Source organism: Gymnodraco acuticeps, unplaced genomic scaffold (assembly GCF_902827175.1).
Source record: "Gymnodraco acuticeps unplaced genomic scaffold, fGymAcu1.1, whole genome shotgun sequence".
Lineage (NCBI taxonomy): Eukaryota > Metazoa > Chordata > Actinopteri > Perciformes > Bathydraconidae > Gymnodraco > Gymnodraco acuticeps.
The window spans coordinates 133,194-146,260 of NW_022991218.1; the positions used below are offsets into that span (position 1 = coordinate 133,194).

The 13,067-nt window shown below is 41.7% G+C and overlaps 1 protein-coding gene across 1 annotated transcript; it reads left to right on the forward strand.

Moving 5' to 3' along the window:
- Nucleotides 1-881: 881 nt before the first annotated feature.
- On the forward strand, nt 882-11,317 carry dpt (dermatopontin). Its single transcript, XM_034239056.1, has 4 exons — nt 882-1,156; nt 8,983-9,108; nt 10,511-10,618; nt 10,829-11,317. The coding sequence occupies exons 1-4, from the start codon at nt 882-884 to the stop codon at nt 10,893-10,895; spliced, it is 576 nt and encodes a 191-aa protein (XP_034094947.1). The 3' UTR covers nt 10,896-11,317.
- The last annotated feature ends 1,750 nt before the right edge of the window (nt 11,318-13,067 follow it).

Below are 13,067 nucleotides of genomic sequence, written 5' to 3' on the forward strand. Positions count from 1 at the left end.
CAAATATCTGCACTTATCTGCGTGCTATTCTTGTTGGCAATGATGCATTGGTAAAACAAAAAAATCTATATATTCACAAGATACTGTCACAATAAAATATTGATTGTTTAGAACTGTATCTTATTTACTTGTTTTTTATGATAAAATAAAACAGTTTTATTGTCCGAAACAACCCTTTACAATGGAAAAATCCATTAAAAAAACCAGAGTGCTCGCTGCAAACTTAATTGTCAGAGTAATTCGATGGTTAACATTTGCAAACTATATCCAAATTGCCTATAATCGGAAAGTGCTATGTTTTAAGGTAAACCCTTATCCACGACTCACTTTGTTAAAGCTCTGTCTCAGAGTCGACCTTAAAAATGTGCAGTGAGGTCCGCTCTTGGAGCAAATGACACATTATGCCTGGTAACCAACTGACAGAAACGACCTTAGCGGATATCTGCACTTTTGCGATTGCTCTTCTTGTTGGCAATGATGCAGTGGTAAAAAAGCAATATTCGATTTTTGGGGATCCTACCTTATTTACTTGTTTTTTTATGATAAAACAAAACAGGTTTATTGTCCAAAACGATCTTTTACAGTGGAAAAATCCATAAAAAAACTGGAGTGCTCGCTGCAAACTTAAGTAATTAGATGGTTAACTATATCCAAATTGCCTAGTGCTGTGTTTTAAGGTAAACCCTTATCCACGACTCACTTCGTTAAATCTCTGTCTCAAAGTCGACCTTAAAAATCTCCAGTGACGTCCACTCTTGGAGCAAATTGCACAATACGCCTGGTAACCAAAACATCTGGATAACAAAAGAGTTGGAGGAGTTTAAAGCGAGGCAGCTGAGAGGGAAGAGCAGCAGAACGACTGATTATCTGATTCCTGCAACATGAGTCCTGCTCTGGTGCTGTTGGTCTCCTCTCTGCTGGTCTCAGTGGCCTCTCAGTCTCAGGACCACCACGACATGGGCTGGGTCAACGGGTTTCGGCAGAGCTTCAACTTCCAGTGTCCCCACGGAGAGGTGCTGGTGGCCCTCAGGAGCTTCTACAGCGAGGCCGATGGGATGGACCGGCTGTGGTCCTTCGAGTGCCAGGCGACCCCCGAGGGCCTGGGGGAGCCCAGTGACTGCTGGTGGGACGACATCAACCGAGGGGGCATGGAGTGGTGCGTACTAAAGAACCAGAATCACAATCAGATAACTTTATTAGTCTCACAAAGGGGACATTTACATTTGTTACAGCAGAAAAGAGCCAAAGACAGCTTAATGTTAACTAAGAAGCATACATCTTTTTATTAAAGATCAAAAAGACTTGGTGGCATGGAGTGGTGGGGGACTTGTTAACACATGATTTTTACTTTCATTCACTTTTAAAGTGCATTGAGACTTTAATTACAATTGTTGGTGCACTAATTTGATTTTAAAGGATCCAAATAAGATCAATTTCATTGGTTTGACCTGGTGGTGAGTGGTGGGGGATTTATTTGAGTAACACATACTTCCTACTAGGGCTGCTCGATTATGGCAAAAATCATAATCTCGATTATTTGGGTCAATAATTGATATCACGATTATTAAAAACGCTTATCCATTTATTGGAGAAAAGTTGATTACCCTGAACTTTAAGTATAATTCAACTGAAAAACCAATACACATTTTTTTAATTAAAATAACAAAAACAAAAGTAATTATAAAAAAATAATCGTTTTATTTCGATTACGTTGTTTTCGTAATCGTTGCAAGCCATAATCGTGCGATTAATTGAGCAGCCCTATACTTCCTACTTAGTATACAGACGGACAGACAGGCAGACAGACAGACAGACAGACAGACAGGCAGGCAGACAGACAGGCAGGCAGACAGACAGACAGACAGACAGACAGACAGACAGACAGACAGACAGGCAGGCAGACAGACAGACAGACACACAGGCAGACAGACAGACAGACAGACAGACAGGCAGGCAGACAGACAGGCAGGCAGACAGACAGACAGACAGACAGGCAGACAGACAGACAGACACACAGGCAGACAGGCAGGCAGACAGACAGACAGACAGGCAGGCAGACAGACAGACAGACAGACAGACAGACAGGCAGACAGACAGACAGACACACAGGCAGACAGGCAGGCAGACAGACAGACAGACAGACAGGCAGGCAGACAGACAGACAGACAGACAGACAGGCAGGCAGACAGACAGGCAGGCAGACAGACAGACAGACAGACAGACAGACAGACAGGCAGACAGACAGACAGACAGACAGACAGACAGACAGACAGGCAGACAGACAGACAGACAGACAGACAGGCAGACAGACAGACAGACACACAGGCAGACAGACAGGCAGACAGACAGACAGACAGACAGACAGACAGACAGACGGATCATTTATTGATCCCAATTTTGGAAATGTTTGACTTTCATAACTTTAAATAGCATGTTATTTGGACAGATTTGATGACCACCATGATTTCATTGGTTTTCCATGGTTGAATTGAGTGGTGGGGGAATTAGTTACTTATTGAAAACCTGCTTTCTACTGTCGTTGACTTTATCAGCTAGATAAGAGTTTGGGAACATTCAAACTTAAAAATACCATGTTAGTTTGACTGATTGGATTTTGAAGAATCCAAACAAGTTGAATTTCCTTGGTTTTCCTTGCAGGATGTCTGTCCAGGGTTCTTCCTCATGTTTATCTTACTGCAAACATTACACTGGAGCCCCCTTTCCCGCTGGACCAAAACACCCAATCACATCTGGCTTTTGTCGTCAGTGGGAAAGTTTACAATCAGCATTCATTCCCAGGACAAACGACTGGGTCTTATTTATCAAATTCAGCACGGAAACACCCGGAGGACACGATGATCATTTCCGTCCCTCGTGACACTAGTGCAGTGAATAATCCCTCAAACAGGGATTTAGACAATTATTATAATTGATTGATGTACAAAACAAAGAATTAATGCTCTGCTCAAAGTCACCAGACTCCACTGATAGACATGTTATTTGTTATTGTCAAGCAAACTTCATTTAAAAATACTTGAAAGAAAGACTGAATATGAAACAGATATAAAAAAGGGAAAACGAACATCACTGTTTACTAAGTCTGTTTTCGGGGTGTTTGTGACCTTGAAACCCAAACGTGTTTACTGGCAATAACAAAAGGAGTTTATGGCTAATTTTCTTGTAAACAAACCCGTCTTTTTGCGCTGATTTTGGAGGGAGAATGTGTTCGTCATCGGGGATTTAATCAGTGCTGAGATACAGAATATTAATGATGCAGAATGATCGTGCAAAGATTGTGGCATTGTCCATTTCTGCAAACATCATTAAACCACGGGCCCTTCTCATTTCTCTTATTTTTCATTTCCTCGCTCCTCGGTCTTGGTCTCACCGGAAGTTGATTTGTCTGCGCCATTTTGAGTAGCGTCCCAATGGCCTTATTTTTGCCGGAGGACCGAGGAGCGAGGAGCGATAATGGAGGAGCTATAATCGAGGAACCACCAGACCATCCTTCGATGAAATCCTCAGACACTCGCCCCGCCCCCTTTCTGTGTATCGCTCACTGATTGGACGAGGCAGTGCATGCACTGATCTGATGCTTCTTAACATGAGAGCAGTTTCCCAGCGGAGTGAAGAAAATACATGAACCTCACGGGAGTCACTCCTCAGTTTATACTGTGTTTTGTTTCAATTCATGTTTCATTTAGTTACAAATATGTGATATATCTGAACAACAAAGTGGTCAAAAATAATTTTCTTCATTTATTGGAAACATTTTCATGATCGCTTTTTTCAATACATTTTAAGAATGGCGTTTATCTTTTTTGAGAATGAGTTCTTATTTTATTTAATGTATTTGGGTCTACAACAGATGATACAAATGTTTGTGTCAGTAAATGTGTGCTGACAGAGGCGGGGGGGGGTGTGGAAACAACGGGGACAGAGCTGCTGTCAGACGATCAGCTGTGCGGCGTCATCACAAACGGTCGTCGCTTCACGTGACGCTCGGGAGGAAAGGACGTCCCATTGCTCTTAAAACTCATTTCCCTGCTTCTCGTAGTTTCCTTGCACCTCTCCATGCTTCCCTGGTGGGAGGGACTAGTCACAGGGAAACGACACAAGTGAAGGACGCAAGGAATCCATGTAACCGAAGTGAGAAGGAATTTAAACACATCTGTGGTTTGCATAAACTTACAATGCCAACTTGTGTCTCATTTGAGAATGACATACGACTACAATCATTCATAAATGCACTGATACCATATTAGCCAGATTACACGTGTACAGTGAGTGTTGTGGTAAACTCTGTTGCTCTGCTCAGCAGCTGTTCGCTCATCAGATCAACATGTCTGAAAATGTTAAAAACCACGTCAGAGGCACATCTTTGGACCATTTGTCCGACATTGTTCCAATTACCAAGAGGAGAAACTCACAGACCTCAGTGTAGTTGGACATACTTTGACCAACAACAGGTTGTTAAAGGTCACTATTAGCAGACAACACGGGCCCATGCGAGGCGTCTGTGTGGAGTTTAACTCTGAAACTGTTGTATGAACAAAACCACCCGTGTTTTTGGAGTGGAAGATCTCCAGTCTTTATCTGGAACATTAAAAAAAATTGTAACCAGAGGAAGTCTTTGGTCTCGTAAAGACCACTGGTTCGCTAGTGGATACTCATTTTAAACTGCAGTAGTTCAACCACTGCTAAAAAATATGTATGCATAATAAAAAATAGTACTTACAGAAGATAAGCAGTAAAGAACATGAAAACACTTTTTTAAATCAATGTTATTAATCCTGGTGTTTTGCTCCCGGAACAATCAAAGCTTATGAAAGACAAGCAAGCTCAAGTGTCTCATTAAAATCTCTAGTCTTCTTAACAAAAGATTTTGAAACTGTTACAGGTGAGTCTTAAAGGTCCCATGTCATGCTTTTCCGGTTATCACCCGTCCCCTTGTGTTCTGAAGGTTGTTCTGCATGTAAACGGTCTGCAGAGTCACAAACCCTCAAAGTACACCCTGTAGCGAGTAAAACTCTAACACAGAGAAGACCTGTCTGTGCTGCCCCAGAACGCCTCGTTGGAGATCTCTCTTTTTCTTCCTGGGTACAGTGACGTTGAAGAGTTTGTAAATTAACATGAACCCAAGTTGTTGCCTGGCAACGCAATCGCACAACGGCACGTCCATTAATTCCACATCCACACGCATGGATTAACATCGATTTAATACATTAATGTAGCCTTTGTTTCTGCTCAGAGAGGTGTCGACCAGCTGGGCAACAAGAAAATCGGTGAAATTGAGTGTGACTATTAAAAAATAAATCATTATTATATTAATATCGACAATAGCAACCGACTGTCGTGGTAGAGCATTTGCTTGGCATTTCCGGGTATTTCTCCACTGGTTGGGCCATGTTAACAATACCGTGTAACTGTCACTGTCTTCACGTCTCCCAGCATGGTAAATCGTCACATGTTCACGTCTTGCCGTGATACCGGGTTGTTTGTGGGTTGACTGGTTCATTCGAAACAATCCCTCGTGCAAACTTACTTCAAATCAACATCAATGCTACGAGTCACGTTTATCAAAATCAAACATGCAGCATGATCTATAATCAACGTGAATTCGAAGGACGACAATTTTGTCCCACATTTGGTTTTGATTTTTCACAAATAAGTCATTAAACAAAGTCTAAAGGCTTCATGTGTGGAGGGTTAAGCCCCTGTCACACTGTCCCGAAATTGACACCCGATGGACACTCGATAAAGGAAATGTTCAAATTCGGCTGTGATCGTAGCAACATCGGGCCATTCGTGAGGGCATCTTAAGCCATCGTATGACCGCCGGTGGAGTTTCTCAGGCTCCGGCAGCAACTTCGTGAGCGGCAACTTCGTAAGGCACTCGTGAGGGCATCTTGTCAAATCGTGTCATCTTCGTGTTATCATCGGTGCATTCGCCCTCACTCTGATCGGGGCGAATGCCAGATGGCACCGATGATAACAAGATGCCCTCACGATGGCCTTACGAAGGGCAAAATTGACACACAAATTCAACACGAAAATGAACCTTCTCAAGGTCTTTCTGCAATTTTTTGGCATGCCAAAGATTTTGCCACCGCTCACGAAGTTGCTGCCGGAGCCTGAGAAACTCCACCCGCGGTCATACGATGGCTTAAGATGCCCTCACGAATGGCCCGATGTTGCTACGATCACAGCCGAATTTGAACATTTCCTTTATCGTGTGTCCATCGGGTTTTTTATTGCACAACAAAATCATGTACACATATTGTGTAAATAACCCAATTTGTGTTCTGTGAAACTAGAAAGGATATAATACATTATTTTGAAGGACAGTTGACAGGAAGTTGTTGTTGTTATGGAAACAACATTACGGAGAAAACGTAATATTTTCTACATATAAAGACGGAGAAAGTAAAGAACAAAGTCTGAAGATATCAGTACTGTATCATAGTACTGTAACATAATTGTTTGTGTTACTTTCGTTGCAGTTGTATGTTTTAAATGTAATGTAAATGTTGCCTTCGTGTGTGGTTCGGTGCCATCTTCGTGCGAAGTTCACAATTCCATATTCGTGTGTCCATCGGGTGTCAATTTTGGGACAGTGTGACGTGGGCTTTAGAGTTACCAAAACTCAAATCCTACTTACGTTAACGTGACGTTAAACTTTATATGTGTAACTTAAGTTGGCTAAAACAGCTTTTGAGCCAAACCATGATATCTCACAGAACCTAACAAGGTAGTTTAGCTCAGTTTTTTGCTACGAAATGGAGAATGTATTTTAGTAGTTTGGAAACATTATTTGCAAGAGACAGCTGTACTTTACTCCCTAGAAATACATTTAAACCAAGTGGTGTTAGCAGTGTCTTAACATGGTCAAACTATTGTTAATAATTGCTCATTTGGCATTATTGTTCTTCGATTGTGCAGAGAGCAAAATGTTATACAACTGTGATTTTAACTGTGCAACTAGAGATGCTACAGATATAAAAAGTTATTTTTCTGTCCATTGTTTCCTCCTGGTCCTCCCGGGTCTGTAAACATCACAATTCAATATGCAGTGTGTGCGTGTCTTCCTGGAAGACATGACTTCCTCCTCCAGTGAAACAGGCCAATCGCCAACGGGCCTTCAGAGAGTTCACATTGTGATGCTTTTATGGACAACATGTTGCAGACTTTTCCTGGATCCGGTCATTCAGAAAAACTAGAGAGAGAGTTACAATCTCACATAAACATGTTCCTCAGGCTTTGAACTTCACAGGATGTTTGATCTAATTACGTAACTTTGAGAAAAAGCTTCATTGGAGGAAGGACTGTATCCTGACATCTCTCCTACTGTTTTTCATCAATATATCACAGGTCTCAGATGTATACAGAACCTGTCTCTGATTGGCTGAAACACCAAACAGATCGTTGCAGCATTACCCATAATCCCCTCTGTTTCAGCCCTGTTTCCAAAGTGCTGATTCTCTGTCTGTTACTTTAGATGAAAATAAGGAGCCCCTCCCCACGCCCCTCTGAGAGACATTTGGTTACAAAGAACTCAATGGTGCTCTAGAGGAGATTCAGGTGATAAGGGGGGGGGGGGGGGGGGGGGTTACCTTGGTTGCTAATGGTTACACAAGACAAAACATCGTTATGACGTCATAAAGTGGCCAAAATCTGATGAGCTCATTTTCAGACAGGTTTTTATAGAAAAGGATCAAAAAGAGAGAGAATCTTTGTTCCTGAAACTTTCAGAGTCTCTTTCCACAGAGGGGACACATGTTGATGTAGAAGAGACATGAAGAAGAGGGGACACATGCTGATGTAGAAGAGACATGAAGAAGAGGGGACACATGTTGATGTAGAAGAGACATGAAGAAGAGGGGACACATGTTGATGTAGAAGAGACATGAAGAAGAGGGGACACATGTTGATGAAGAAGAGACGTGGAAAAGTGGATTTTGCATAATAGGTGACCTTTAAACAGCAGCTTGAATCAAAACCAGTAACCGGCTCCAGATAACTTCTTCAAGGTTTTGGGAGCTATTTCTTTGGTGTTCTTTAGATTCATTTGGAGGTAAACTCGACTGCACCCAGCCCTCAGATTGAAAGACAAACAATGATTTCTCTATTGCCGCCGCGCCTTTTTCTCTTTACGACTCTGTCTGTTTGAGTTACAGCAGTTTCACCCTGCAGGGACACGAATGTTTCCATGACAAACGTGGGGCAGTTCCTTCTGCTCAAACCTCGTATCGTTGGCTGTGTTGTGGTGACAGCATAGTATATGGGTCATAAACAAAAAAACTGTCAACAAACCAGTATTAACCTCAAACAATAAAGATGCATTTTTCTCTCTAATGTGTCACCGCTCAATGAAGTGAGGAAGTACTTGAAGGAGAGAGACTGACATTCTGTGCTTTTCATTGTCAATATAGTTCAAGGTTCAAGGCTTTTATGTGTACATAGCTACAGTCACAGGCTCCTCCAACAGGGCAACACAATAAAACAGAGAATAGTGCAAGTAAATAAAATCAAATAGAATATAATAGAAATGGGGCAGAATAGTCTATATACAAGTAACTGGAATTATGATATATATAAGTTGCAAACAGATGTTATTGATGTTGTTTCAAAAGTTCAGGTGTGTAACAGACTTATGGCCTGTGGGATAAAACTGTCCCTTAGTTCAATATAGTGAAATGTATGTTTTTTTTTAACGTAATAATAATAATAATGCATTACATTTTTTATTAGAGCGCTTTTACAGGTGCTCAAAGCGCTTTACACATTACACATATTAGACACGTAAGAGTCATTACTGCGGACCCACAGGAGCAAATGCGGGTAAAGTGTCTTGCCCAAGGACACAACGGCCTGACGCAGTGGCGGCCGAGGCGGGATTCGAACTGGAGCCCCTTGATCTTATGACCAACGCTCTAACCACTGCGCCAAAACCGCCCTGATTGACTCTCTTTTTCTTCGCAGGACTTCCACATGCACTCGTAACGGGCTGGTGGCCGGCGTACAAAGCAAGTACTTTGAATCCGTTCTGGACCGAGAGTGGCAGTTCTACTGCTGCTACTACAAGCGCCGCTGCCCCTACTCCTGCATGTACGTACTCACAGGGCTTTGTTACAGGACATGTACACTAAGATACTTCTATACTTTGGGAAAAGGATCGAAACCAGACTCCTATGAAGCTGAAGCAGACACTAACTAACTAAATAAAAGAGATACACTTTATGTGTGTACACAAACTTTAGTGTTATTTAAATACTTTGGTTTGACAGAGGTTATTTTGTGTACAAATTCTTAGAGGTCACAACTCAAAGACAAGAAATAGTCCTGCACATAAATTAACTTGCACTTTACAATTTCAGTAAGGATTAAATAAACAGGATTCAACATGTTGATTAGGAAGCTGCAGGGCTTTTGTTTTGCGATACCATTCATAGCAATACATGCATGACTTACACACTAAATCAATTGTTTAATTCACATATTTGAATAGTAGATTAGGGAAAGATATTGCATAGGAACTAAGGTCAGAGTGGTCAGAGTGGTCTGGATGGACCCAAAAAATGCAGGACTAACTGAACCATCCCATGTTCGTGAGTAGCTTTAGTACATAAGCCCTAACTGTTAACTATCACGTGACTTCAAAACTTAACTAATAGCACTTCTCCAGTTATTTTTAAACCAAATCACAATCTTTTGTTTACCTAACTAGGTTTGATGTCTTAAACTTAACCAAGTGTTTCACATATAGTTATTTAAACCAGAAATACCATCAATCAATCAATCAAAGTTTATTTATATAGCCCAATATCACAATGTTACATTTGTCTCAGTGGACTTCACAGTTTGTACAGAATGACAGTATGGCAATACGACACCCTCTGTCCTTAGACCCTCTGTCCTCAGACCCTCTGTCCTTAGACCCTCACATCGTACAAGGAAACACTTCCAGAGAAACCCCACAGTTTAAAGGGAACATGGGAGAAACCTCAGGGAGAGCAACAGAGGAGGGATCCCTCTCCCAGGACGGACAGATGTGCAATAGATGCCGTGTGTAAATCGAAGAGATAATACATTTTACAGCATATAGACCGAATGTTAGGAAATGCATGTGTCTGTAATAAGAAGATGAATCCACGAGGATGTCAGCTACAGTCCTGTGGGAGCCATCAGGGAAATACCAATACCATATTTTGTGTTGCCTAAACCTCCCTGAGTAGTTTTGTGTTGAAAGACTGTATGCACCTAACAAGCTCATCTTGACACGTGTTGCTGTACATTCGTAAATAATTTCACACAACTTTTACTTATAAACTATAAAAATGTTTCACAAAGACACAATTTTACTGTTTGCATATGAGAATGTTATCGATCTTCTTGTTTTAATCTTGGCAAGAAAACCAAATGATCATATTTCCCAATGAGTCCAACTGTACTTTTAAAGCTTCACATTGTGATACTCAACATGCCACACACGGCTAATTTGCATCCACAGGAAGACCAGTGACGTCCCTGAGCAGTACAGAGAGGAGGGCGAGATGGTGGTCCCCAGTTATGGATTCTTCATCCGAGGAGCCGAGTCCACCTTCAGTGGAGTGCTGAGGTTTGATCACAACATCTGTTTATCTCCTAATAACTTCTGATCCCATGAGGCCACAGATTGGATCAGAAATCCATCCAGAAATTGTTGAAATCCTCTCAATTGGAAGACTCCGGAGTTTGCCTGATGGGACCAGAATGTATTGGCACACCAAAGAAAAACCAGTAAAGTTTTACGATTGTTGAAGTGACAGATTTTTGTCTTTTGTTTCAGGGATCGGCAGTGGAAGTACATCCTGTGCAGAATGACAGACTTTGACTGCGAATTTGAGAATTTATAGAACTTTCCCCTCACTATATAAAAGCACAATATTTACTCTTACATTTAAACAAAAAACATAATACTGACATTATGCATAACTGATATGATTCACATTTTCATTCATGGTTTACTTTTGTTAAATGCATCGCCCACACACCCTGTATCCTCATGTTTTTAAGTCTGGCATGCACACATCACTGCTCACATACTAGTTAAATGTCTAGAGACAAACAAAGGAATTATGTCGCACCAAAACCCGAAACTCCAATATAAATTGTGATCCAGTCCATTTTTAACCTAGATTTGAAGCCGTTTTGTATTTACAATTGCTGTTTTAAAAAAAGATGGATTGGACAAAAATAATCATGTCAATGACAGACTTAAAGGTCCCGTGTCATGGCCATTTCCACTGATCATATTTCCAGTGTTGAGGTCTACTAGAATAGATTTATATTGTTCAATGTTCCAAACTCACATTGGTTTCTCATACAGCATCTCTGTACTGTGTATTCACTCTCTGTCCTAAACGGCTTGTTGGAGCTCCTGCCCCCCCCCTCCCTGTGAGCCCAGTGGCCGTCTGCGAGACAGCGAGACACGGCGAAACCCAGCCCAAAACACACACACACTCGGCTGAGTTCAGCGAGACACAGCGAAACCCAGCCCAAAACACACACACACCCGCAGCCTGGCTGGGAGTTTGTGTGTGTGCCCAGGCTGAGTTCCACGGTGTCTCGCTGAACTCAGCCGAGTGTGTGTGTGTGAGGAAGTCCGCGGATTGGTCCAAACGTAACGGCTCCGCGGACGTAATGTTACGTCACTATACCCGAAATACGTCACTATACCCAAGAAGAAAACAATGGAAAAAGATAAATCTCCAACGAGGCGTTCAGGGGCAGCATAGACAGGTCTTCTCTGTGTTAGAGTTTTACTCGCTACAGGGTGTACTTTGAGGGTTTGTGACTCTGCAGACCGTTCACATGCAGAAAAACCTTCATAACACAAGGGGACGGGTGATAACTAGAAAAGCATGACATGGGCCCTTTAACCAAATTGAGTTTTATGTTCTTCATGTTTCTTTTTAATGAAATTCAAGCATCATGAATAATGTTAAGCTAACTAACTGACTTTTAAGATAGCTAGCTTGTTAGATAATAGGTAAAGTACTTAAGGCATGCAAATATATCTATGCTAACTAGGGTAAGCAAAAGTGCATTGTGCAACAGAGCTTTGCCTAATTTAAATCTTGATATACACATTTCTAACCTTGTTGAACTGATTATAATACATCTTAGTTTATAAGATGTTTGTTTGTGAGTCTTCCAGAGGATTTGGGCTCACAGAGACTTTTGGAAAGGGGTTTGACTTTTGGTTGCTGCAGGAACTGGAAGTCATTTGGCAGCATGTGAAAGTCTTCCAAGCAACAATTGGATAATTGGATGCTGTGGTCATGGTGGTGGAAAACACCAATCAGGCTCCAGCCTCTCTTAGTGGAGGTCACATGGCGGTGAAGGCCATTTGGTTGGATTGTCACGGTCATAAAAACACTCAGTGGGATGCAGGGTGTGACTGATTGAGATATTGTCTTGAAGGGTGTTTGTGTTGAAAGAAATAGACCTATCATATCATATAGAGCCTCTAGCATCAGGACTTTTTGTAATGAAGAGTTTTGTAATCTGCTTTCAACTGACTTCACATGTTATATACTGTACTGTTGTCACGATCTGTCTTTGTGGTGTTTTGTCTTGTTTGGATCTGTCTGTGGTTCCCTGTCGTTAGTTTCCCTGGTGTGTCTGATTACCCGATTGTGTTCACCTGTGGCCCCTGTGTTTTCTCCTCCCTCCTCACCTGTGTCTTGTTTGTGTGATTAGTCTTGTGTGTATTTAAGTTCTGGTTTTTCTGTCTGTCTTTGTCGGTTCGTCTTTCGTTGTTGACTGTGTTCACCGGTGAGTGTTCTGTCTGTCCTAGTTCTATTTTTCATTATCCTTGAAATAAAGGTATATCAGGTTAATCTGCATTTGGGTCCTGCTTCCTTCGCTCTACCGTGACAGAAGGTCGGTTCGTTCTGTCACGGTAGAGCGTAGAGAGAAAACACAGTGGCCACAGGTGAACACAATCGGGTAATCAGACACACCAGGGAAACTAACGACAGGGAACCACAGACAGATCCAAACAAGACAAAACACCACAAAGA